At 39.6% G+C, this 25,795-nt stretch overlaps 1 protein-coding gene across 1 annotated transcript in view; it reads right to left on the reverse strand.

Annotated features, from left to right (window-relative positions):
• LOC126419927 (codanin-1) overlaps positions 1-25,795 on the reverse strand; it is a 178,362-nt gene that overhangs the window by 55,608 nt on the left and 96,959 nt on the right. Inside the window, exons 7-8 of the mRNA XM_050087217.1 lie at positions 11,324-11,618; positions 7,595-7,812 (exon numbers count right to left, since the gene is read on the reverse strand). Coding sequence (XP_049943174.1) covers positions 7,595-7,812; positions 11,324-11,618 — 513 coding nt within the window. The remainder of the gene's footprint in view (positions 1-7,594; positions 7,813-11,323; positions 11,619-25,795) is intronic.

Below are 25,795 nucleotides of genomic sequence, written 5' to 3' on the forward strand. Positions count from 1 at the left end.
AAACATTTTCTGCACAAAAAATGATGATAACAGTTCTTTGGGACACAAAGGGATTATTTCTTGTTGATTTTCTGGAATGAGGCACTATAATAAACTTTGAAATTTACTGTGAAGCTCTAAATAAGTTCAGAAGAACCATTCAGAACAAAAGGCATGGGAAGTTAAGTTCTTGCATCCTTGTGCATGACAATGCTGAGCCATATATTGTTGCATACACACAAATGATATTTAGCAATTTCAAGTGAGAATCATTTCATCATCTTCCATGCAACCCTGAACTGTCACACAGAAATTTTTACCTGTTTCTCAAGATGAGAAAAATGGTTAGGGTCACATTGGTTTGAAGATGATGAGATAAAGGAGAGAGTCACAGTATGGTTTAACCTTCAGGTGACAGAATTTTACAACAAGGACACTGAAAAACTTGTTTCTCAATACGACAAGAGCTTTAATATAGGAGGCAATCATACATAAAATAGCTAACAGTTGGAGGTTTAAGTTGTATACAGTTAAAAAAACTCTTCATATACTGGCATTTTTCCTAAACAAATGGAAATTAATAGAACTAACTTTCCAAATAGCCTTTGTATGAAAGGATTACAGGTCAAGAATGTACATACTCTAAACTATTAAGAAAGTGAGAAATAACTGACACTTAAAAGAGACACAAGAAAAATTTCCAGTGTGACCACGATGATGCTGGAATCAGTGAAATTTTGTTTTTGTTATGTTGGTATATATTGAGCAATAATGCATGACAAGAGGAAACTTCAGACGCTGGCTAATTTGTGCAGGCAGCATTTAACAGTAGTTTCACTCAAATGAAGAAACTAAAGTACACTCAGAAAATACCTTATCTGAAACTGCTAGAAATTAGAGCCAACACAGAGGTTTAGCAATAATCATTCTTCCCAAGTGCCATTTGCAAATGGAACAGGAAAGCGAGCCTAAAACTTGAAGATCTGTGGAAAAAAATAATGACAGCATAAGCACACCAAAAGAAAATGTATGGCAACATTTGCATTAATAATTATCTATGAGAAAGGTTTCAGTAAGGCGAGTCCTGAATTTATTGAATACTGATTAAAAGACGATGCAAAAACAAATGGTTTAGCATTTTTTAAAAGGAATCCAAAAAATTTTGTGTTACTGCATGTGAGAAGTGCGCCCATGATATCTTTCCAAAAATGAAACACAGGTTAAAGTAATGACTGAAAGTCAGTGTTCCTCACTATAAAAAAGTTCATTTATGAGCCATGTTTCTCACATGGAAAAGAGATTCGTATTTCATCAGTATCCACAAAGGTACATTGGCACGAAAAAATCTGATGGACAAAAAGTATGAAATGATGGAGCATACATTCTATTCACCAGATATGACATCCCCTGGCTTTCATCTACTCCCCCATCTAGAGAAGTTTGTGACTGGAAAAGCATTTTAAGTCCGACGAAAGGCAGTAGCAATTACATAAGAGTATTTTGCAGACCCTTCAGAAACTTTAGGGATTGAATCTACTCTTTGGAAAAGCTCTGGACGAAGTGTACTGACCTAAAAAGAGACTAAGTTTAAGGGAAAAAAGAAAAGAAAGGAAAAAAAACCTGTTACAGTAGAGCATGAAGACCAAGTAAACTAAAAACTTGGAAACATCCAGACTGGAAAAAAGGAGAATGGCAACTGGACCATGTCTGCATGGATAAGAATTACCACAAGGAAATTTACAATGTGAAAGTACTGAGAGGGACAGATACCGGATCAGATCATTACATGATAAAAATTAAAATTAAATTAACCCCATTAGCAAAGAAAAAATCCCACCAGAAGAAGAAGAGAACCTATGACCCTCATAAACTGATACAAAATGAGGATTATGAAGCACAAACCAGGGATATAAAAATAACAGATGATCTGGAAGAAATAATTCCCAAATTGAAACAAATAGCTGAACAAGTTGCCCCTATAAATCCAAGGAAAAAACACCAGTGGTGGAACGATGAATGTGATGAAGCAGTGTTGGATCGACACCAAGCCTGGTTAAGGCATCAAAATGAAAAAACAGAAAAATCATATTTGGAACTCACAAAACAAAGGAAGACAACACAAAAAATAATAAGGAGAGTTAAACGTCAGTACCAAAAAGATATACTTCTAATGATAGAAACAAATAGTGAAAAAACAAACTCAAGAGACTATTACAAAATATTTGGCAGACAATTACAAAGATATGATCCTCCAACATTAATGTTAAAAGATAAAGATAATAACCTAGCCCATAGCAATAGTAAAAATACAGAAATTCTAGCAGAAACATTTAACAAGTTACTAAATTGTGAAGATCCCCCAGAACTTCTTCAGATAAACACAGAAACCCCAATTAAAACACCAGCAGAAAATATAAATCCACCTACAAGTAATGAGGTCTACAGAGCTTTGAAAGAACTCAAAAACTACAAAGCAAGTGGAGAAGATCAAACGTTTGCTGAACTTTGGAAATATGCAGCAGAACCAGTAAAGATAGCATTACACCAATGCATAGTAAAAATCTGGAATGAAGAGAAATTACCAGAAAATTGGACTACTGCTATAATACATCCATTACATAAGAAAGGAGAAAAATCAAATCCAGACAACTATAGAGGAATTTCCCTTTTGGACTGCACGTATAAGATCATGTCAAGAATACTATACAACCACTGTAAAGATCAATTAGAACTGGAACTGGGAGAATATCAAGGAGGATTTAGATCCTGGAGAAGCTGCCCAGAACAGATAATCACCTTGAAGTTAGTTATGGATGTCTACAAAAGAAGGCAAAAACAACTAGTCATAGCCTTTGCAGATTTCAAAAAGGCGTATGATTGCATCCATAGATCTTCAATGATGAAAATATTAAGGAATTTTGGACTTCATCCTAAATTAATAAAAATGATACAGTTAACCTTAACAAACACCAAATCCAAAGTAAAATTTAGAGGAGAAATATCTGAACCATTTACGATTAAAACAGGGTTGAGACAGGGAGATTGTTTATCACCATTGCTATTCAATTGTGCTCTTGAATATGTAATGAGAGAATGGTACAAGGAAAATCCTATGAATATTAAAATTGGAACTAAGAAAGATAAAATAAACCTAAATTGCTTGGGATTTGCTGATGACCTAGCATTACTAGCTAATAATATTCAGGAAGCCACGAAACAAATAACAAGCTTACAAAATATAGCACAAAAATTAGGACTCCAGATATCATTTGAAAAGACTGAAATAATGGTAACGGATCCACTTGTAATAGATCACATCACAGTGAACAATAGGGAAATTAAAATAGTGAAACAATTTAAATACCTGGGTGAAATTATAACACATAAATTGGACGAGAAAGCTGCATGGCGAGCAAGAACTAATAAAATGACAAAAGCTCAAAAACTAACATGGTCTACGTACAATAAAAAATGTCTATCAATTAAAACAAAATTAAAACATTACAAGATGGTGGTTCAACCAGAGGTTACATACGGAAGTGAAACTCTTTTTAAAGTCACCCAGAAAAACAGAATTGACAAAATTTTAAAAGTAGAGAGAAGAATTGCTAGAACATGCATAAATAAGAAATATCAAAAAGCTGGGCAATGGCGGATAGTTCCAAATGAAGTGGTATACAGAGAACTGGAGCCCATCACTGATACTATACGAAAGAAAAGGATCTCTTTTTGTGGTCACATTCTGAGGACACCAGAAACCAGATTATCAAGGAAAATTATTGAGAAACTCTGGAATTTGAAACAACAAGGAGGATGGCTTAAGGAAATAAGAGAGGATATGGAAGAACTGGAAATAACTCTGGATGATTTGCAGAACAAAACGCCAAATTTAAAGAAGTTGAGGGACACAGAAATAAGATTTAAACCAAAAATTGACAAACGACATACAATGAAAAGGGTATTTACAGATAAGGAACGACGAAAAGCATCGGAACGAATGAAGAGATACTGGGCCACTCGGAAGGGGAAAATACCAAAGAAGAGGACCAGAAATGATTGACTGAAGTGGTCCAATGAGGCCGTAAAAGCAGAAGAAGAAGAAGAAGAGCATTGATTACCCAAACAGAGTCAGCTGATCGACCACTTAACTGAATCACTGAACTGGGCTCGCTCACGCATGCTGCTCCCCCCCCCCCCCCCCCCCCCCCCACCTCCAACACACTGCCACCACTTCTGTCTGATCCCCCCTTCACTCCCATCCCCAGCACACCAATGCCAAACTGCCAACAACAGTAACCCTTTGTGCTCTGATACAATCTCTCATCTCAACTTTGCCGTGTAAAGTAAACTTGTGCTATAAAATGCCTAAACGTAAATGAGTTATCCTTCCTACAAGATTAATAAAAGGTCAGGGGAAGGTAAATCTGCTACCAAGTTATCCAATGAGTGTGAAGTTGGTAAGTCGCCAATCACGGATTTGGGGGAGGGGAGGAGGGGAGGGGAGGGATAGGGGAGGGGAGGGGGAGGGGGAGGGGGAGGGGGAAGAAGAAGACAAGCATCGCAAATTTTTTATCTACCGTATTTACTCGAATCTAAGCCGCACTTTTTTTCCGGTTTTTGTAATCCAAAAAACCGCCTGCGGCTTAGAATCGAGTGCAAAGTAAGCGGAAGTTCTGAAAAATGTTGGTACCGCCACAACTAACTTCTGCCGTCGAATATATGTAGCGCTACACAGGCATGCTTTGCATGCACAAAGATAAATACTGGCGCCAAAACCTCTAACTCAGTAAATAAATTTAAAAAAAAGGGTGGAAGACGAGCTTTTTTCTCCGCCTCGAGTTTCGACCATTGCATTTTCGTACATTATCCAACGAAGTAAATACAAATTCCGTATTGTTCATCTTCGAATGTAGCAGCATTTCAATGTACTATGAAAATCCGACTGGCAAGACTGTTTGGGATGTTTGTCAATATGGCCAACTCTACGTTCTGAATTTTTTCCTACCTGTGAGAAGAGATGGTTGCTAATAGGAACTTTTATGAATTGTGAATCACATGCAGTATTCTCTTCACCATAAGAATAATACAAATATAAACATTTTGCCATGTATTCTTTCATGTTTGCTGCTATCTCATTTAAATCTTGTTTGCCTAATAAACGATGAAACTAGTGTGAGACAACAGCAAACGCGGAAGAATATACATATCATGTCATGTTTATATTCGTATTATTCTTATGCCTAATAGTGACACAGTCAGAAATGAAGCACGGCAATTGACTAGATTTTTAAATCTAAGATGACTCTAATTTCTGTGCAGAATGTGATGTACAAAAGAGGCGTCTGCAAAGATTTTCAAACGGCGAAAAATTTTAGCTAAACTCTTGTTCAGAACATCTTCTATCATACGCAGTCTATTATTTGCTTCTTGTTGATCATTATCAAAGAAAGCAGCAGTGTAAGTAACAACAAATAGCAGTCTCTTGCCATTGTTTCACTAAAGAGACAATTCCTCTTTTTTTTTTTTTTTTTTTTTTTTATCATAAGCGGCATTAGCGCGCACAAAAGCAAGCCATGCCACGTGCGGCTACAGGTCGTACACACACATTATCAGAATGCGACAAACAATGCATGACACAGTACAAAAACGCATTTTCAGTGTAGAGTGACGTAAACACCTATAACAAAGTGAGCGGCACTTATCAGATCAAAGAAAAATAAGCAATCGATTCAAACCAGACGTAGCACGTGAAAAAGGAAGGGTACCCGTATAAATAAGGACGGATCGCCTGACGCATAGCAATGGCCACCTGGTAAAGCTTAACTGCTAAGCTTACGACTCGAACCAAACTACTGTAGCTGTATCGTCATTCATTCGACCTAAATTGTGTCTCATATTACAATGGACCAACGGTGTTTCGATTTGGAGGTGCGGCCTAAAACTTTTCTATCCCTTGAATTTCGAGTCTCAAATTTCAGGTGCGGCTTAGATCCGGGAAAATTTTTTTCCCTTGATTTCGAGTCTTATTTTCAGGCGCGGCTTAGATTAGAGTGCGGCTTAGATTCGAGTAAATACGGTAAGCTTGATTCTACCGATGGATTGACAAGTGGTAAAACTATGAAGCTTTTCACAAACACAGAGCTAGATGAGGCTGTTTACAAATGGCTTACATAAAACAGATCACAAGAGAAACATCTCTCATCCCACTCTATGTGAGGAGGCAATTCAACTTAACGAAATCTTGGATTGTCCAATTTTAAAGCAAGTAAGGGTTTGTTAAAATGCTAAGTCAAGACACAACATTTGTGAGCTTCAGATACAAGTAGAAAAACTGTCTGCCCATTCTTCAGCAGCAGATTCTTTGAAAATCAAACTAAGGGACGCACTGAGGGAAGAAGATTACACTCTCGAAATGTCCACAATGCTGATGAAATTGGGCTCTATTGGAAAGCTTGCTGAGAAAAACTCTTGCTTCATGTCACAAATTAGTAACACCTCTTAAAATAAGCAAGCACCATATTAACACCTACTGTTTCGCTTGTGCTAATGCTACTGGTTGCCACTGACTGCCTAGGCTCGTCATTGATAAAAATATGAATCCGCATTCTTCCACCTAACATAACCCCCTTATTACAGGCCATGGATCAAGATGATATTCAGACATTTAAACAGCATTACAGAAAAGAATTGTTATGTACGATATTATCATAAAGAGAAGAGGTGGGAAAACAATGTCTGTTAAGAACTAAAAAGTATTGATTTGAAAGATGCAGCACGGGACAGTGTAAAGCAACAGAATTTGGAAAACAGCCTGAAATAAAATTTTGGGTATCGAGGAAAGTTCTCAAATTCTAACTGTAAATAACAAACAGAATGGTATGTCCTAAATTCTCAATATGCTAAAAGACTTCAATTGCCATGAATGTGTGAATTTCATCACTAATAAAATTGATGTAGCCAGCGTCTTGTCAACTAGTGGTCCAAATCACTTACCTTTTACATACTGCCTTACAATGACTTGAAGGTCAAGATGAAAGCAAACAGTATCAGATATCTGCCCTGGGGGAAAAAGAGAGAGAGAGAGAGAGAGAGAGAGAGAGAGAGAGAGAGTGTACTACTTCACTGCTAGTAAGCAGGTAGGCTTAAACAGATCAAAATTAAGGATTTTTTTTTTAAGCATTAAATTCTATACATATGTAATGTACCTGCAAAATGCATGTATTTTTTGTTTACTATGCTGTAGTACATACATTCCTATTGCACTTGCTTTTATAATAATGACACAGATTAAAGTTATTATAAATATATGAAGTTTAATTTGTAAATTGGTAAATAATAGTATACAGTACAATTATCAGAATAAAACAGTTTCCCGAACACTCATGTCCCCCAATTACTGTGAATATCTGACGCTCTACTGTGTTTTGCCTAGGAAAGCACAGTATCAGTATTTCTCTCTGAGGTTCAGAAATTTTCAGAGCAAATACAATATGTTTATGATGTTTCACTATCACTAGCTGGTGGGGGAACACACACACATACACACACACACACACACACACACACACACACACACACACACAGAGCACTGCTACCAAAGTACCAAAGACCATACCTCAAGCTGTTTTGTTGATGTGGGCTGCATCTGTCGACCGAGATCAGCAGAGACAGGTGTTATGTGCCTGAGAGATCTGTGGCTACGAGAGTGTGGATCTTCAGCCAGTGTTGCCCTCAGCACACCCCAAAAAGGACAACACATATAAACACATTCTTCATCCACCAAATGTAAAAGGTCTAGCGGTGAAGATGTGGTGACTGACTCCTCAGGAACACCTACACCATGAAAACCAATAAACATATAATTTAGCAAATAGAAAAAAGGAAAGGGAGGGAAGGAGAAAGAAGCATTATTCAAGAAGCCAAATGGAATAAATGGAGTTTAACAGTGTCACAAGTACCAGCCAGTCACTAGGCACAGTGTGCTACATCATGAGAAGGTGATCATAAATGCATGGGACAAAAGAATAGCATAGCTCTCTTCATAAAGGTGTGACCAGCAGAAACCAGTTTCATTATTTGCGACTAACACAGTTGATGGTGGCAGAAGGTTATATAAAGGTCAGTAGTGGGTTTGGGAGAGGAAAAGGAACTGAGGACATTAGTATAGGGAGGGTTGTCTGGGTAACTATGGGAACAGTGGTAGAGTTAGAAATTGATGGGGGCAGAGGCAGGGACAAAGAGGCGGGCATGGGGGGGGGACACCAAACAGCGAGGTCATCGGTCCCATCAGATTAGGGAAGGATGGGGGAGGAAGTCAGCTGTGCCCTTTCAAAGGAACTATTCCAGCATTTGCCTGAAGTGATTAAGGAAAATCACGGAAAACCTCGCACAGTTGAGTCAAAAATGACTTTACAACTTTGGAAAGATATTGAAATTTATTGAGATAACTTACAGAAAAAGTATATGTGGCAGTTTGTTGCAAACCAAGTTTTACATAAAAGTGTCAAATGTCATCTTGGTTCAATGCTTTGCCGCTTTCTCATGGGCTACTAATGCTTTATTTTCCAATTATTGTTCCATTTTCTGATATGATGCTATTGAAGTATTTTAATTTTTTTTTTACATGCCTTGATGTGCTTGCCCTCTATTATTATGTTTACTACATTTCTCTACTGCATAGGTATTCAATCTTTTGAAAATTTACTTTCAATCCCCACTTATCACATTCTTCTAATAATTTTCTTAGCATAAACAGATCTCATCCTCTTCATTGGCTACAACAATCTGATTATCTGTGAAGAACCAGATGTACAAACATTGATCTTTTGTAATGGTTACTATATCTAATTTTAAAGTGATTGAAGATCTGCTTCTTACAGCCATCATAAAATCGTTTGCCTGGAAACATTCCAATTGCTGTACACTCAAAAGCTACAATGGAAAGACCCTTTTCATATGGCCATAAGTCATAACGACTTCAGGAAGGAAGATTTAGAGTTTTATGACTCATTGATTACAAGGTTATTTAGAGATGGAGATTGAAGCAAAGGAACAATCACAATATTTGCCTTGAGAGTTTTAGGGAAATCATGGAAAACCTAAATCTGGATAGCTGACAGGGATTTGAACCATCGTCCTCCCAAATGCAAGTCCAGTGTGCTAACCACTGTGCTGCCTCACTTGGTAGATGGCCAGGAGGCACCTTTCTAATCCTAGCTTTTGTCAGTTACCCTCTTCCCAATTTTTAACAACTTTTATTTTTGTAAGGACCTACGGAACCGTTTTATTCTGCATGCTTGATGTGGCTCTTGGTTGCTCCAGTAATCATCATTTTACACATCAATATAAGTAAAAGATATGGTAGTGAACCACATTTCCTACTTTATCATCTTCAATTCTTTGATGGAATTTTAGACTAGACTTGCTACTATCTTCAAATTTTTGCAGCAGCAAGAACCTAAAACTGCAGAAAACCCAAGAAGAATTTAAATTACAAGTTTGCTAGAAAAATCTCCGATTACACTCCAGCATTAGCTCTAGGACACTTTCTTTGAACTGCTTTTTGAGCTTCATCCATTGTAATGGTAAAAAGGGAAGGAGCCAGCTAAATATTTTATTGGGTTTCTCTGTTCAGAAACAAACTGAGCTTTTACTTTGGATGTGTAGATAGCTGAGATTGGGTCACATAGGAGTTTTGTAAGCAATCACCTTTGTAGATTAATTGCTTTTCCCAGTTTCCTGCCACCTCCTTTAGTTTTGACTGAGCCTACATGTTCATTCCATTTCATATCCCCCAAATTGTTACACTCACGTATTTGCACAAGTTGACCGATTCCAACTGTGATTCATTGTATTATACTCATAGGATACTATGGTTTTGTGTTTCATGAAATGCACAATTTTGATCATTTCTGAACATTTAAAGGAAATTGCCACCATACCAAACTCTTAATAAGATCAACTAACCCTCCCCCCCTCCCCGTGTCAAGTGGTACTTCGTTTTAGATACGGGAAACATCTGCAAAAGTGTGAGGTGACTTTTTATATTGCCTGTCCCATCATTAATATACAACAAGAACAGCAAGGGTCTCAAAATACTTGCCTGGGACACACTTGAAGGTAATTCTAGATTTGTCACTGACTCTCCATCTCAAATAACATGTTGTGTGCTCACTACCTCCATCCAGACACAATTTTTTTTATATACTCTATATGATTGTATGTTCATTAACACATATTGGTGTGGTACTGAGTCAAAATCTTTCCAGAGGTCAAGTAATAACGCATCTCCTGACTGCCTTGATCAGCAGCTTTCAGGATGAGATGTGAAAATAGTGCAAGTTGAGATTTGCATGGCTGATGTTTTCAGAATAATAAATACTGCTTGGCATGGAGGAGGTCATTCAGTTTGCATTGGTGTAATAACTGCTGTCCAACAGATTATGGGAAAAGAAAAGACATACTTATGTAAAATTATTCCTAACAGCAGATGTGGTGCCTATGGGCAGCAATCATGTTGCAAAAAGATTTTTAACTATACAGTATTGATGGTGGTCAGTGTGTCTTATGTGGAGAGAAGTTTTTTAAAGATTCACCAGAAAGGACAAGTGTTCAACATAAAAAAAGATGACCGGCTGACTGAGAAATGGGTTTGGGAAAGAGTTTCTTGTCTTCAAAAAAGCAGAGAAAAGGTTGCTTTCACAAGAGTTCATATCACAAAGATGTCATATATATCTGAAATGTACAATAAAGTAAAAGCAACCATCCACCTATAGCTGACTGATGTGTGGTGCAGAGAAACACATGTCTGTCAGCTATAGGTGAGTGATTGCCTTTCCTTTATTTTATATATTATTCCATCCAGGAACTTACATTGCTAATTCACTTATATTTGACAAACATGAGGGATCTAGGATTGTGGGGTGTAGGATAGACCATTCTAGCTAAGAATTAGGATGGGGAAGACATTTACAGCAGCTTCCAAGTGTGGTACATACAGTCTTACAACATAAGCATTATGTCACACTACAGATTTAAAATTACGGGTGAAAGATCTATAATAATATTGATCTTTATCCATAAATATAGAAACATAGCAAATTAAAGTCTTGGACTATCTTAATATATTACATAGCACTTATGCAATGGGAAATCTGTATGTTAAAAAATGAAGTCAGTGCACTTAACACTTTAATAAAATAACTATCCAAATATATACAACACAATAGTACATCTTAAATCATTCAGCTCAATACACAAGAACCTCCCCTTATGCAAAAATACCTAGCAAGATTGTTTATTTTCTGCTGAAAAATGTTATGCTACATGCTGTGGAAATAAGTACCTTCTCTTTCCTGTTGTGAGAGCCAAGAAAAGTACAGCCCCTCTGGGAAGTTGGGCTGATCAAACAGCCAACCGAGGCACAGACGCAATAAGAGGGCTGAGTGATTCGGTAGATCTGAGAGATGGTGCCTGTGTACCGTGAACAGAAGCCGCAGTACTGACACATAATAAGGAAGACGTAATGAGACTGTGTCCAGCATTGCAAGATACTTGACAATCCATGGAACTGTAAGAACCATACGGTGTGAATTAACTGCTGCTTGGAGTGAAGACAGTACATCAAATGGAGGTGGTATCTGGAATATAAACAGCATTTTGTCATTAATTTACATTTGTAAAGGAGTTTTTTCTCTTTTATGACAGCAAGAACAATGGTAATGCAATGAGATACAATCTAGATAGTATGATATGAGAGACTTCTGAAACTAAATTAAATGAAACAACAAATTTACTGTTACCAGTCACTGTTTAATTATCTCCACAATGCGTTTCAAAGGTTTACACGTCCATCATCAGGTGCATTTACGTTTGTTATTATGACGTGTGTATATGTGTGTAACACACGTTGTGTTACGATTTTTTGGAGGAACTTGTGGCACTGGCTAATGGAGAAACAAATACTATTTCAGGACATGGTTTTGGGTTTCTTATGACAAAAAACCAAACATATATCTAATGGTAAAAATAAATTAAGTAAAATAGCCTTCATTGGTCACAGGTTCCTTTCACTGTCGTAGCACATCACATGAATACTGTCATATTTTGTAAACAAATATGGTGTTTAGAAACTATTAGGTGCAAGGATCACATAGCGGAACAGAAACATCATCACAAAGTACAAAGAATATACATCGTGGCAACATTATTACAGAATAAATTTTAAAGGATTTTGGAAAAATTGGAAATTTGTGGTAGGTTCCTGTGGGACCAAGCTGTTGAGGTCATCAGTCCCTAGGCTTACACACTACTTAATCTAACTTAAATTAACCTACAGTAAGGGCAACACATACACCCATGCCTGAGGGAGGACTTGATCCTTCAACGGGGGAGGAGCCGCGCAAACCGCGGCAAGGCGCCTCAGCTCAGACCGCACAGCTACCCAGCATGACAAGGATTTTGGAGATCTTTGTTTTGAGGTGTTGAATACAAGACTTCGATAAATATTTCAGGTGGTATATAAATCCAGTTTTGTCAAGTTCATATAGCTTAAACTTCATATTCGTTTATATAATCACGTGAAATGTTACAAACTTTAAGTACAATAATTATGTTGGCTACATTGGTAAAATTATACACAACTAACAATTTTGGGTGGGATTCACAGATAGATGTGAAAGGCTGGAGACAGAGGGAGAGAAAGCGTGAGAGAAACTGAACGACGGAGAGGGTGGCAGGAGTGATTGGATGAGAGCAAACTTTACAAGGTAGTGGGTTATTAAGATTATATCTGTTACATGTAATAACTGCCTAATAAGGTAATACATTGGTTAATGCTTTAAAATATGCAGATGGATGTACAATTTGTGGCAGTGCTCGTATGCAAACACATAGAGAAACTTTAGACTTCTTCCAAACTGACAACATAACAGAAACACATGTAAATCCAACAGCCAGAATACAAAAGGAGATTAAACACATTTAAAACAACATTAACTTCCTACTCGCCATCCAAAAAGCAAGAAACATTGTAACAGTGAGCTCACAAGCACCTTGCCTTAGATCGCAACCAAAGTTACACAAAAATGGGACCCTCATCAGGCCAACAGTGAACAGTAGGAATAGCCCAGCATTAGAACCCAACAAAATGCTCTTCAAAATTCTCAAAGAAGCATACACATTAAATAATGAGAGAACACTTAAAAAAGACACCAGAATTTACACAACATGTCAAAGACACACAAGTACCTGACAGAGCCACACTTGCCTCATTTGACATACAAAACCTTTATTCCTCTGTGCCAATAGATCCCACATTACGGATAATTAATGCCAATCTACAAAAGCACAAAGAAATCCCTTCAACACACATTACTGAACTAATGGACCTGGTCAAATTCACACTTTCACAGAGTAATTTTAAATTTAACAATAATATAATATTGTTAGCTGAAATATTTACACGTAATTTAGAAGACAAAATCTTGAATTCCAATCACCACCCCCTCAAAAATATCATCTACTACTTCTGATATGTAGATGATACAATTTTAATCAATGGCACAAAAGACAACATCAATGAGTTGAACCAGTTATTCAACAACTCCCATGAAAACATAAAATTCACAGTTGAACACCAACCAGATGACAGTACAAATTTTTTAGGCCTTACCATTACAATAAAGAATAACAGACATTAGTTTGAAATTTATCAGAAGCCTACCACAACACATACTACAATCCACAGCTCCTTTTGTCACCTCACAGCCCACAAAATGACAGCATTCAGGTACATGATCAACAGAGCTATCCAGCTACCACTCTCTGAAGACAAATATGAACAAGAAATTGAAATAATAAAACAAACAGCTATTGCAAATGGTTGTAACATCTCCATAGCAGACACCCTAAAACACTCAATAGTGGCATAGCAATGACATAAAAAAAAAGAATAAACAACTTCCATAGTGTCCCCTTCCTAGGTAACATTTCATATCAAATTGCCAATGTCTTCAAACAAAAAGGTATAAACATATCCTTTACCACAAACAACAAGACTGGACAAAAGTTATCCCATATCAACACACAAAACCACTTCATCACACAGGTGGGTATAAAATTGAATGATTGGAATGTGACTGCTTTTACATAGGCCAGACAGGCAGATCATTTGAGATTAGATTTAAAGAACACATGGCAGCACTAAAAAACAAAAAGTGCTACACATCAGCAATAGCCACCCACCTGCATGAACAAAACACCATGTTAGCAACACAAGAATCAATATCCTACACGGCCAACTCAAAGGCAAAAAACTAGACATCTTTGAAATGCTCCAGATATACAAACACCAAACAAAACAACCTGAATCCATTTTAAATGACAAAAATGACAATATTGTCGCAGAAGAAGCTGTGTAGTACAGTCACTGTAATGTAGTGGTTATGATACTAGGCTGTTATATGGAGGGTCGTGAGTTCAAAACTCACCTGAACTGTAAAATTTTAATTTATATATTCGATTTGAGTACATTCTAGAAGTATCCACAAATGGCAAGAATCATTGTACTGGAATGTTCTGTTGCCGTATATATACCGTATGTGTTCTGGCCGGAGGCAGTTCGCTCTGCGCTCTTATACGTGCAAGTGCTGAATAAACCTTCGTTAAGTGAATTTAGCGTTCGTCATTCATCTACTCACACCTTCTTCTATGTGACATTATTCTGGTGGAGATGCTGGGTATTGGAGCTTGTGTTACCACACATTATCGACGACACAGTGGCTTCCATGAGGCAACAACAGAGCTGCCGTTTACGTGGTGAGAAACCCAAGTTCGAGCCATATTCAACAGATCGCAATCTATCGCGGACAGAAGAAGAAGAGGATGTTACGATGACAGCAACTGTGTGCCACCACATGAGACATCCTTCCAGGTTCTCTGGTGGTGATGGCCAATATCCAAAAACGTGGCTGAAGGTATATGAGTGTATAGCCAAATTTAACAAATGGGATGACACCGTGTGTTTGGCTACCGTACTTTTCTACTTGGAGGGCACTGCCAAGCAATGGTATGAGAACAACGAGGAGAAGTTCACAAGCTGGGAAGTATTCCAGGTGGAACTGCACAAGTATTTCAGTGACACACAATGACAGAAGTGCAAGGCTGACACACAATGACAGAAGTGCAAGGCTGAAGATAAATTAAAGTGCAGGGCACAGCGTCCAGGAGAAACAACAGCATCCTACATTCAAGACGTTCTGGAGCTGTGTAAAATAGTGGATCCTAGAATGAAGGAGAAAGACAAGGTTGCACATCTCATGAAGGGTGTTGCTGAGGACATGTATCAAGCCCTACTCCTGAAGAAGGTTTTGACAGCAGACGGCTTCATAAAATGGTGCCAGTACATCGAGACAATGCATCAAAAAAGAATTACAAGCAAGAAGTTTGAACGGCTTCCAAATGTCGTATCGATGTCTGTGATGGAGGAAGAAACTGATTTCACGCATGTTCTTCATCAAATAGTGAGAGAGGAAGTTCAGAAGGCACTTGGATTGCAAGGCGAGCAGAAAACCGAGGTGCTTCAAGAGTCGTAAGGGAAGAAGTGGAACAGACATTAAGCCAATCTCTCGTCCTTCATTTCCCTTTGTAACGGTAAAAAAGTCAAGACCCAGGCAAAGTTATGTTCCTACAATGCTGCATTTGGAACCTGTTTGGGCACCAAGGAAGACTGACATCTGGGACACATGGTGCGCTATTGTCGAGAAAGGCGGCAGATATTTGATAAGGCCGGTGCCAGAAGACAGCAGACCGATCTTAGCCGATGCCAACTCCGGGATGACGAAGATGAACAAGAAGATGTGGGTGCAGGACGACATAGGTCACCATCGCAGCAAGCTAGCCACTGGAGAGGATGCTTGCCAACACAACGATCAAGGTCTCTATCGCCATTTAGAGGCTCCAGCTGATCACTTAGCCACCGCAATCTGGAAAACTAAAGGGTGCGACCTTCCTTGGAGGTGAGGCCACCAAAGAGAAAAACCCTCCGCCGTCGATCACTACAAAAATGATAGGAAACTACGTCGATATCCTCATGGATGGCTGAGCAGCCCAAGCTCTTGTGGACTCTGGAGCATCACATTCAGTCATTACGGAGAAGTACCGTCACCAGTTGCAAAAAACTGTGTATGTCGACAACAAAACATCTCTGGAGAGAGTGGTTAATGGGAAATATGTAAAACCTACAGGACGATGCGTCATTCGTGTGGGTATAAGGGGCCACACACAGTCCTTAGAATTCATCGTCTAGTGAGTGTAGTCATGACGTCATTCTCGGATGGGACTTCTCAAGCAATTATAGATTGTGGTCACTCGACGATTATGCTAGAGATACTGTGGACAAGAAGATGCACATCTGAGTGTGTGGAGACTATGTGTGCTGGATAAAGAGATCATTCCTGCAGTCAGCGTTAGAAAGGTAAATGTCATGTGTCACGCCATGCATCAACCCATGGATCTTGTAGTGGAATGTAAGAGAAGCCTACCACTGAAGAATAACTTGGTCATCCCAGCCTCTGTTGTCTCATTTAAGAATGGATTCCGTGAATTGTGGATAGTTAACTGTTGCCGAGAACCGCAGTTCCTTCCAAGACACATGTGCATAGAAAAAGCTGAGCCGTTAATTGCAGAACAGCTGAGCGTCATAGAAACCTCCCATGCCGAGTCTGTGGGTGAAATTAGTGCTACCACTACGAGACAAGATCTTCTAGCTCAACTATCACCAGATCTCACTAAGGAACAACAGAAGAAGTAACTTGCCATTCTTCAAGATTTCTCTGAATGCTCCAATCCACAGGTGAAGAGCAAATTAGACAAATCGATGGTGAAGCACCGGAGACCAGCAACTAATAAGCCAGAGAGCATACCATGTGTCAGCAACGGAACGTAAAATAATTCGCGACAAGGTAGAGAAAATGATGAAGAATGACATCATTCAGCCTTCGCAGAACCCATGGTCATCACCAATGGTTCTTGTCCGGAAGAAGGATGGCAGTTGGTGCTTTTGTGTTGATTATAGGAAGCTTAATAAGATAACTAAAAAGGACATTTACCATCTTCCACGAATTGACGATACACTAGATTGTCTGAATGGGGCAAAGTTTTTCTCAACCATGGACATGTACTCGGGATATGGCAAATCGAAGTGATTGTGAGAAAACTGCATTCATCACCCCTGAGGGCCTGCGTGAGTTTAAGGTAATGCCATTTGGTTTGTGTAATGCACCAGCAACTTTTGAACGGATGATGAATAATCTTCTAAGTCACCTGAAGTGGACGATGCGTCTTTGTTATTTAGATGACATTGTAGTGTTCTCAAAGACATTTGATGAACACATAAAAAGACTGATGGCCCTTCTTAAGTGTCTCCAACAAGCCAGACTGAAACTTAACCCAAGAAAGTGTCTCTTTGGAGCAAAAGAAATCAAAATACTTGGACACCTTATGTCAAACGAAGGTGTGCGGCCAGACATGCTATCAATGTTCATTGATGTTGAGCAGAACAACTGGGATGAGGTGCTACTTTCACGACGTTCGCCTAAAACACCGCCAAACAAGACACCACAGGATTTACGCCATTTTTCTTGGTGCATGGGCGCGAGGCGACGACGATGGACACTGTGTTTCTGTTACATCCTGATGAAATGGACGACGACATCAGCCAGGTGATAACCAGAGCTGAGGAAGCTCGGCAGTTAGCTCGACTCCGCACGCTGCAGGCTCAAGAAAACAATCGCTGAAGGTATGACGCGAGCCATCGCCCTGTTGCCTACTGGCCTGGTGACCTTGTCTGGATCTTCACTCCTGTTTGGAAGGTTGGTCTCTCTGGGAAGCTCCTCAGGCGCTACTTTGGACCTTAGAAGTTTGTAAAACAGTTGTCTGATGTTACTTATGAAGTTGAAGATTTCGACCCCGACACAAAACGACGAAATATCAGAGGTACGGTCCACGCCCTTTGAATGAAGCCCTATAAAGATCCTGCAACCCAGGGTAAATTTGAAGCTCCAGCGACAGGCAACAAGCTGAAAGGTGATGATGAACGTAGCAGCAAGGGAAGTTCTAAGAGGATCACCACCAGGGCGAACATCAGTCATCGGGAGTTGGAGTACGTAGGACTTGTTCCCGGACTAGGAGGACGTAACACCGAGACGCTGTTCTCTTAAGGAGGGAGCAATTTCACAGAAGAAGCTGTGGAGCACAGTCACCATAGTGTAGTGGTTATGATACTAGGCTGTTGTATGGATGGTTGTAAGTTCAAAACTCACCTGAACTGTGAACTTTTAATTTCTATATTCGGTTCGAGTACATTCTAGAAGCATCCACAAATGGCAACAATCATTGTACTGGAATGTTCTGTTGCTGTATATATACCATATGTATTCTGGCTGGAGGTAGTTTGCTCCATGCTCTTGTATGTGCAAGTGCAGAATAAACTTTCGTTACATGAAGTTAGTGTTCATCATTCATCTAATCACACCTTCTTCTACGTGATGTTATTTACAATAGTATCATCTCTGTTTCCAGCAACTGGCTATGTTATTAAATTTGCAATGAGCGCGCACATGCACACACGCACGCACACCTTAATATTTACCATAAATATTTAATTATGTTACTACAACAGCCCCAAAATATACAAGAGATTGACCTCATTTACAATTATACAGCTTATACCCCTGTCAGCTTGAAACTATATGTATGTCAACTACTGCCATAAATTGTACATCCATCCGCATATTTTAAAGCATTAAGGAATGTATTACGCCAACCTTTAGGCGGTTATTACATGTAACATATACAATCGTAAGTACCCCCTACTTTGGAAAGTCTGCTCTCATCCAATCACTCCTTCCACCCTCTCTCTCCTTCACACTTTCTCTCTCTCTTCCCCTTCTGCTACCTCCAGTCTTTCATTTCTATCTGTGAATCCCATCCAAAATTGTTATTTGCGTATAATTTTACCACTGTAACCAACATAATTCTTGTACTTAATGTTTGTAACATGTCACCTGATTATATAAAAGAATATGAAGTTTAAGCTATATTAACTTGACAAAACCTGATTCATATACCGTCTGAAATAATTATTCCAACTCATGTATTCAACACCTCAAAACAAAGATCTCCAAAATCCTTTAAAATTTATTATATAATAATATTGTTATGATTTGTACTTTGTGATCACGTTTCTCTTCTGCTACATGATCCTTGCACCTAAGAGTTTCCAAACATCATATTTGTTAACAAAATATTACAGTATACACGTGATGTGTTTTGACAGTGAAAGGAACATGTGACCACTGGAAGTACTCTATTTTAATTATTTTTACTGTTGGATATATATTTAGTTTTTTGTCACAAGAAACCCAAAAACACATCCTGAAATAGTATTTTGTTTCTCCACTAGCCAGTGCCACAAGTTCCTCCAAAAAATCATAACACAGCACGCGCGCGAACACACACACACACACACACACACACACACACACACACACAAGTCATACTAACAAATGTAAATCCACCTGATGATGAAGGTTTAAACCTCTGAAACACTGAAACATGTCGTGGAAATAAATAAACAGTGACTGGTAACAGTAAACTTGTTGTTTCATTTAATGTCAATAAGCTAAAATGTTAACATTTAAAGATGTCTGAAAAGTAACATTTGTTTCATGTAGCATAGCACACTGCAGAAGTTCTGCAACATTTTCAAGTGCCAAACTTGAACTGACACACTATCTCTTTGTTCTTGTGAAGACACTCAAGTGTGAACTCACAGCTGTAAATACAATATTATCAAAAGGACAGTTGCTACTGACCATATAGTGGAGATGCTGAGTCACAGAAAGGCACAACAAAAAGACTGTTGGAAACGTATCTTATGATCAACAATGCCTTTGTCAAATACAGACAACAACAACAACAACACACACACACACAAACACACACACACACACACACACACACACACACACACACACACACACACACACACACACGTGCGCGCGCGCGCAAATGCAACTCACACACACATGACAACAGTCTCTGGCAGCTGGAGGCACAGACTGTCGTCATCATAATATTGTTACATTCCATCCTGGATTTTCCATTGTTTAGTTACAGAATACTACAGATACGAAACAATGCCTCAGGAATCATAAAAATTGAGTTAAAGAAGTGGCCTCTAATTACAGATCCATCACTCTTCTTATCATGTTCTCAAATGTTGTTGAGAACGTAGCTTACAGCACAACACTGAACCACCTCTCTGGAAATACCAAAGAGCAGCAGCTCAGCTTTGCTTTCATAAAGTCTTATCCATTGGAATGTCCAAAATGGAATAAAAACTATATTATGAGAAGGCTAGATTGCTGCTTAACACACAGAGGAGACATTTGAGTTACAGACAGGCACAATCACAAGACTATTAAACGTATAAGCTTCCAGCCTTATTTATGGCCTTCTTCAGAAACAGAAAGCACACACAAACCAACACAAACACAACTCACACACACATGGCCATTGTCTTTGGATTCTGTGGTCAGACTGCAGGCTACAACAGTGACAGATGTGAGCAGCAATCTGAGGTGGGTGTTGGGCTTAAGAAAGAGGCATATGGCAGGGAATGGGAGGCAAAGCACGCAGGGGATGGGGAAGGGCTCGTGCTGCCTTTGAGAGCATGAAGGGACTTGGTGGGAACAGGATGGGGGTGCTAGCTGCAGGGTTGGGACACTGTGTAGGGAGGAGGGAAGAGCAGAAAAGGGAAAGGGGAGAGAAGTAGAGAAGGGGGAAGGATTAGTGGGTGCATTGGTGGAATGGAACACATGTGTATTGCCAGTCTGCAGGCAGGGAAGGGTAGGTGAAGGACTGGGTCTAGTGAAGGATGAGGCCAGGGGATTAGAAATGAAGAATATGTCATAAGAAGAGTTCCGATCTGTGCAATTCAGAAAAGCTAGTTGTATTAGGAAGGATCCAGATGCTGCAGGGTATGAAGCTGTCATTGAAACATAGCACATCATGTTGGGCAGCTTGTTCAGCAACTGGGTGACGGATGGTCCAGCTGTCTCTTGGTCACAATTTGGCTATGGCGATTCGTGAGGACAGACAGCTTGTTAGTTGTCATAGCCATGTAGAAGGCAGCATAGTGCTTGCAGTTCAGTTTGCAAATCACTTGGCTGCTTTCACAGGCAGACAAAGGTCTTACATATAGGTCTATCGCAGGGATATGAGCTAATGACGCAAGGGGGTTGGGAGCAGGGGTGGAGTAGGGATGGACAAGGATATTGCATAGGTTTGGTGAGCAGTGGAATACCACTGTGAGACACGTGGGGAGGATAACGAGTAGGATACTATTCATTTCAGAGATTGACAAGAGGTAGCTGAAACCCCAGCAGAGGATGTGGTTCAGTTACTCCAGTCCTGGATGCTACTGAGTCATGAGAGGAGTGCTCCTTTATGCCTGGATGATGGGTATGTGGGATGTGGTAGGGGGCAGGAGAGACAAGGCATGGGAGATCTATTTCTGAACAAGTTTTTGATGGTAATTTTGGTAGGAAAGGTAATTTCAGTCTGTGAAGGTCTCAGTAAGACCCTTGGCATGTTGGGAGAGGGACTGCTAGTCACTACGGATGCAATGACCACATGTGGCTAGGCTGTATGGAAAACACTTCTTGGTATGGAATGGGTAGCAGCTGTCGAAGTGGAAGTATTGTTGGTGGTTGGTAGGCTTGTTGTGGATAGAGATACTTATTTTGCCATCCTTGAGGTGGAGGTCAACATTGAGGCGGAAGAGGGCCATGTGAGGTGAATGGGAGAGAAGGTGTTGAGATTCTGAAGGAATGTGGATAGTGTGTCCTCATGTTCAATTCACATCATGAAGATGTCATCGATGAATCTGAACCAACTGAAGGGTTTGGGATTCTGTGTGGTTAGGAAGGACTCCTCTAGATGGCCCATGGAAAGACTGGCCCATTACTGTGCTAAGGATTTGTTTGTAGGTGATGTCTTCAAAGGAATTGTAACTGTGGGTTAGGATGCAATTGACTGTGGTATCCAGAAAGGAGGTAATAGGTTTTGAGTCAGTCAGGCACTGGAAAAGGTGACCTTCAATAGTGAAAAAGCCATTGACATGGGGGATGTTAGCGTATAAGGAGGTGATTTCAAGAGTGACAAACAGGACACTGTGTGAAACTTCCTGACAGATTAAAACTGTGTGCCGAACCGAGACTCAAACTCGGGACCATTGCCTTTTGCGGGCAAGTGCTCTACCATCTGAACTACCCAAGCACAACTCATGCCCCGTCCTCACAGCTCTACTTCTGCCAGTACCTCGTCTCCTACTTTCCAAACTTTACAGAAGCTCTCCTGCAGGAGAGCACTTGCCCGTGAAAGGCAAAGGTCCCGAGTTCGAGGCTCGGTCCGGCACACAGTTTTAATCTGCCAGGAAGTTTCATATCAGTGCACACTCTGTTGCAGAGTGAAAATCTTATTCTGGAAACCTCCCACAGGCTGTGGCTAAGCCATGTCTCTGCAATATCCTTTCTTTCAGGAGTGCTAGTTCTGCAAGGTTTGCAGGAGAGCTTCTGTAAAGGTTGGAACGTAGGAGACAAGGTACTGGCAGAAGCAAAGCTGTGAGGACAGGGCTCGAATCGTGCTTGGGTAGCTCAGATGGTAGAGCACTTGCCCACGAAAGGCAAAGGTCCAGCGTTCGAGTCTCAGTCTGGTACCACACACTCTGCTGCAGAGTGAAAATCTCATTCAGGGCACTGTGTGGTAAAGGTACAGGAACTGTGGTGAGTCACTGGAAGAAATATTTGGTAGCTTTTGTATAGGATGGTATGTTACGGGTAATAGACTGAAGGTGTTGGTCCACAAGAGAAGATATTCTCTCTGTGGGTACATGGTAATAGGCCACAATGGAGCATCCTGGATGGTTGGGTTTATGGACTCCAGGAAATTTGGAGAAGGTAGGAGTACAGGGAGTGGTATGTTTGAGGAGTCAGACAGATTGCAGGGAGAGATTCTAGGATAGGCCTCAGTATCTGAGGAGGGCTGAGAGGTCCTGCTGAATTTCTGGTATGGGGTACTGTGACAGAGTCTGCAGGTGGATGTATCTGACAGCTGACAGAGACCCTCCACCAGATAATCCCTGAGGTTCAGAACCACAATGGTGGAGCCCTTATCAACAGGAGTATACAGTCAGGATTAGTTTTTAGGTGGTGGATTGTGGTTCTTTCTATAGATGTAAAGCTGGTTTTCACTTTGAGGGATTTGGCTCCGTACTCCCTCGACCTACCACAGATCACTGCTCATGTCAGATGCAGTCTGCTGTTGGCCAGACAGGGGCCACGTGTGTGTGTGTGTGTGTGTGTGTGTGTGTGTGTGTGTGTGTGTGTGTGTGGATGCGCACGCAAGCTTTCCATTTCCGAAGAAGGCCTTTTGACTGAAAGCTTAAAGTTTTTGTAGTCTCTTGACTGTCCTTGTTTGCAGCTCAGCACCTCCCCTGAGTGGTGAGCAGCAATCTATCATTTTCACTATATTACTGAGAAAAATATATGGTTTAATGACCTCAGTTGAAATAGAACCAAACAAGAAAAATTACCCTTTTGAAATTCACTATGATCTTGCCAAGGCCTTAAACTGTATAGGTCATAAAATTCTACTAAATAAACTATAGTAGTACAGCGATAAAGCAATCTCCTTGCTTGGATGGTGTCATTCATTAACATCTACATCTACATTTATACTCCGCAAGCCACCCAACGGTGTGTGGCGGAGGGCATTTTACGTGCCACTGTCATTACCTCCCTTTTCTGTTCCAGTCACATATGGTTGGCGGGAAGAACGACTGTCTGAAAGCCTCCATGCGCTCGAATCTCTCTAATTTTACATTCGTGATCTCCTCGGGAGGTATAAGTAGGGGGAAGCAATATATTCGATACCTCATCCAGAAACGCACCCTCTCGAAACCTGGCGAGCAAGCTACACCGCGATGCAGAGCGCCTCTCTTGCAGAGTCTGCCACTTGGGTTTGCTAAACATCTCCGTAACGCTATCAAGGTTACCAAATAACCCTGTGACGAAACACGCCGCTCTTCTTTGGAACTTCTCTATCTCCTCCGTCAATCCGATCTGGTACGGATCCCACACTGATGAGCAATACTCAAGTATAGGTCGAATGGAATATAGGGGGTTATTTTAACAAAAGTTACAACAGGAGAAAAAGTAAATTCAGAGTGGGAGTATGGTGTCCTGCAAGATCACTTGGCCAACTCATGTTCTGAACCTGCATAAATGATTCACCAAAGACTCTGGAGGACTCTTTAAAACCTGTGATGTTTGTTGATAACACAAGCATACTGGTAAAGAACACAAACACATTTATTTTATTTATTTCATGTTCCAGTGAGCAATGTTGTGAATATATCTTAAGATATGGAACATGTCAGTTTTACACTTTTTTGTTGTTACATTCAATTTACTAATCAATATCATAATAAAGTATCTATAACTTAGGTTCTATCACAGAAAAATAAAAGTATTTAAATATGTTTACAACAATAAATAAACATGCACACAAATAAGGATCTGGGAATGTTTCAGAGTGTTACAGTACATGGATACTTTACAATGTGGTTCAGGAACTCTTTTATAGTTTAAAATAATCCTTGCAATAGGAACTGCCTTAAGGCTATTTTTATATATTAAAAAAAAAATAGAGCTCATCATTCACTAAACACTTAATTTGTGGAGGAAGGGGATTAAAAATCTTACAGCCACTTGAATGGACCTCCTTCTGTACCATACTCAGGTTTTTATGTTAATAATCGAAATGGTCTATTCTTCTAGTACATAGATTATGATTCACACTGTTAGGTTTAAAACAGGCTCTGTTTTCTTATGAAACAAATCAGGGTGAATATACCTTGTGCGATGGATGTGTGGATTTCAAATTCTTTAAAAATATTTCTGCGTGTGGTTCTAAGATGGACTCCACTCTCAATTCTTATGGCACTTATATGTGTATAACATTTTTCTAGCCAATGGCTGACTTCCCCAAAATGCAATCCCATAAGCAATAAAGGCACAAAAGTAGCCATAATAAGCTGATTCAATAGTTCCCATATTTCTATAACAGTAAACAATATCCGCCCTTACTATGTATCTGCTCGTCACCTAATTTTTCTCCTATTTATTCATCTTTTGACATTATGTGAAACTGAATAAAGTTTGTTTTACTGTAATTAACAGAAAGACCATTTATGTTAAACCAGTTTGCAACATCCCTAAAAACCTTATTAGCCGATATATCTAGTTCGTGTAATGAATTACTGATAAGTATTATAGTGTCATAATTCATGAGACAAACTACCAGAGACAATCAGAAGAATACTGGAATAGGCTTACAGCTGCTTCACAGCACATAACTGAATCCTACAGATTCATTTAATGTAATTGTTAAAAAGTGATTTACAGGTACCAGAAAGAGAGTGAAATTGCCCACACACTGGATAAGGCTTCATGAGCCGAGTTGCTAGACATCCAGATGGTTAATAAACAGAGGTGGCACCAGTAGGGGCGTAATTTACCAACAAATCTAATTTTTGAGTGTTTTGTATTTAGAAGCCTGTCTCGTTATATTGATCTGCAGGTAAGACTGCATACATGGCATACTTCCAGTCAACAGTGTGCTACATCATAAACTTCTGAGGCAAAGCAGCTAATATGAAGAGAGTATTTATTATACTGAAGCACACAGTAAA

This window comes from Schistocerca serialis, chromosome 9 (assembly GCF_023864345.2).
Source record: "Schistocerca serialis cubense isolate TAMUIC-IGC-003099 chromosome 9, iqSchSeri2.2, whole genome shotgun sequence".
NCBI classification, from domain to species: domain Eukaryota; kingdom Metazoa; phylum Arthropoda; class Insecta; order Orthoptera; family Acrididae; genus Schistocerca; species Schistocerca serialis.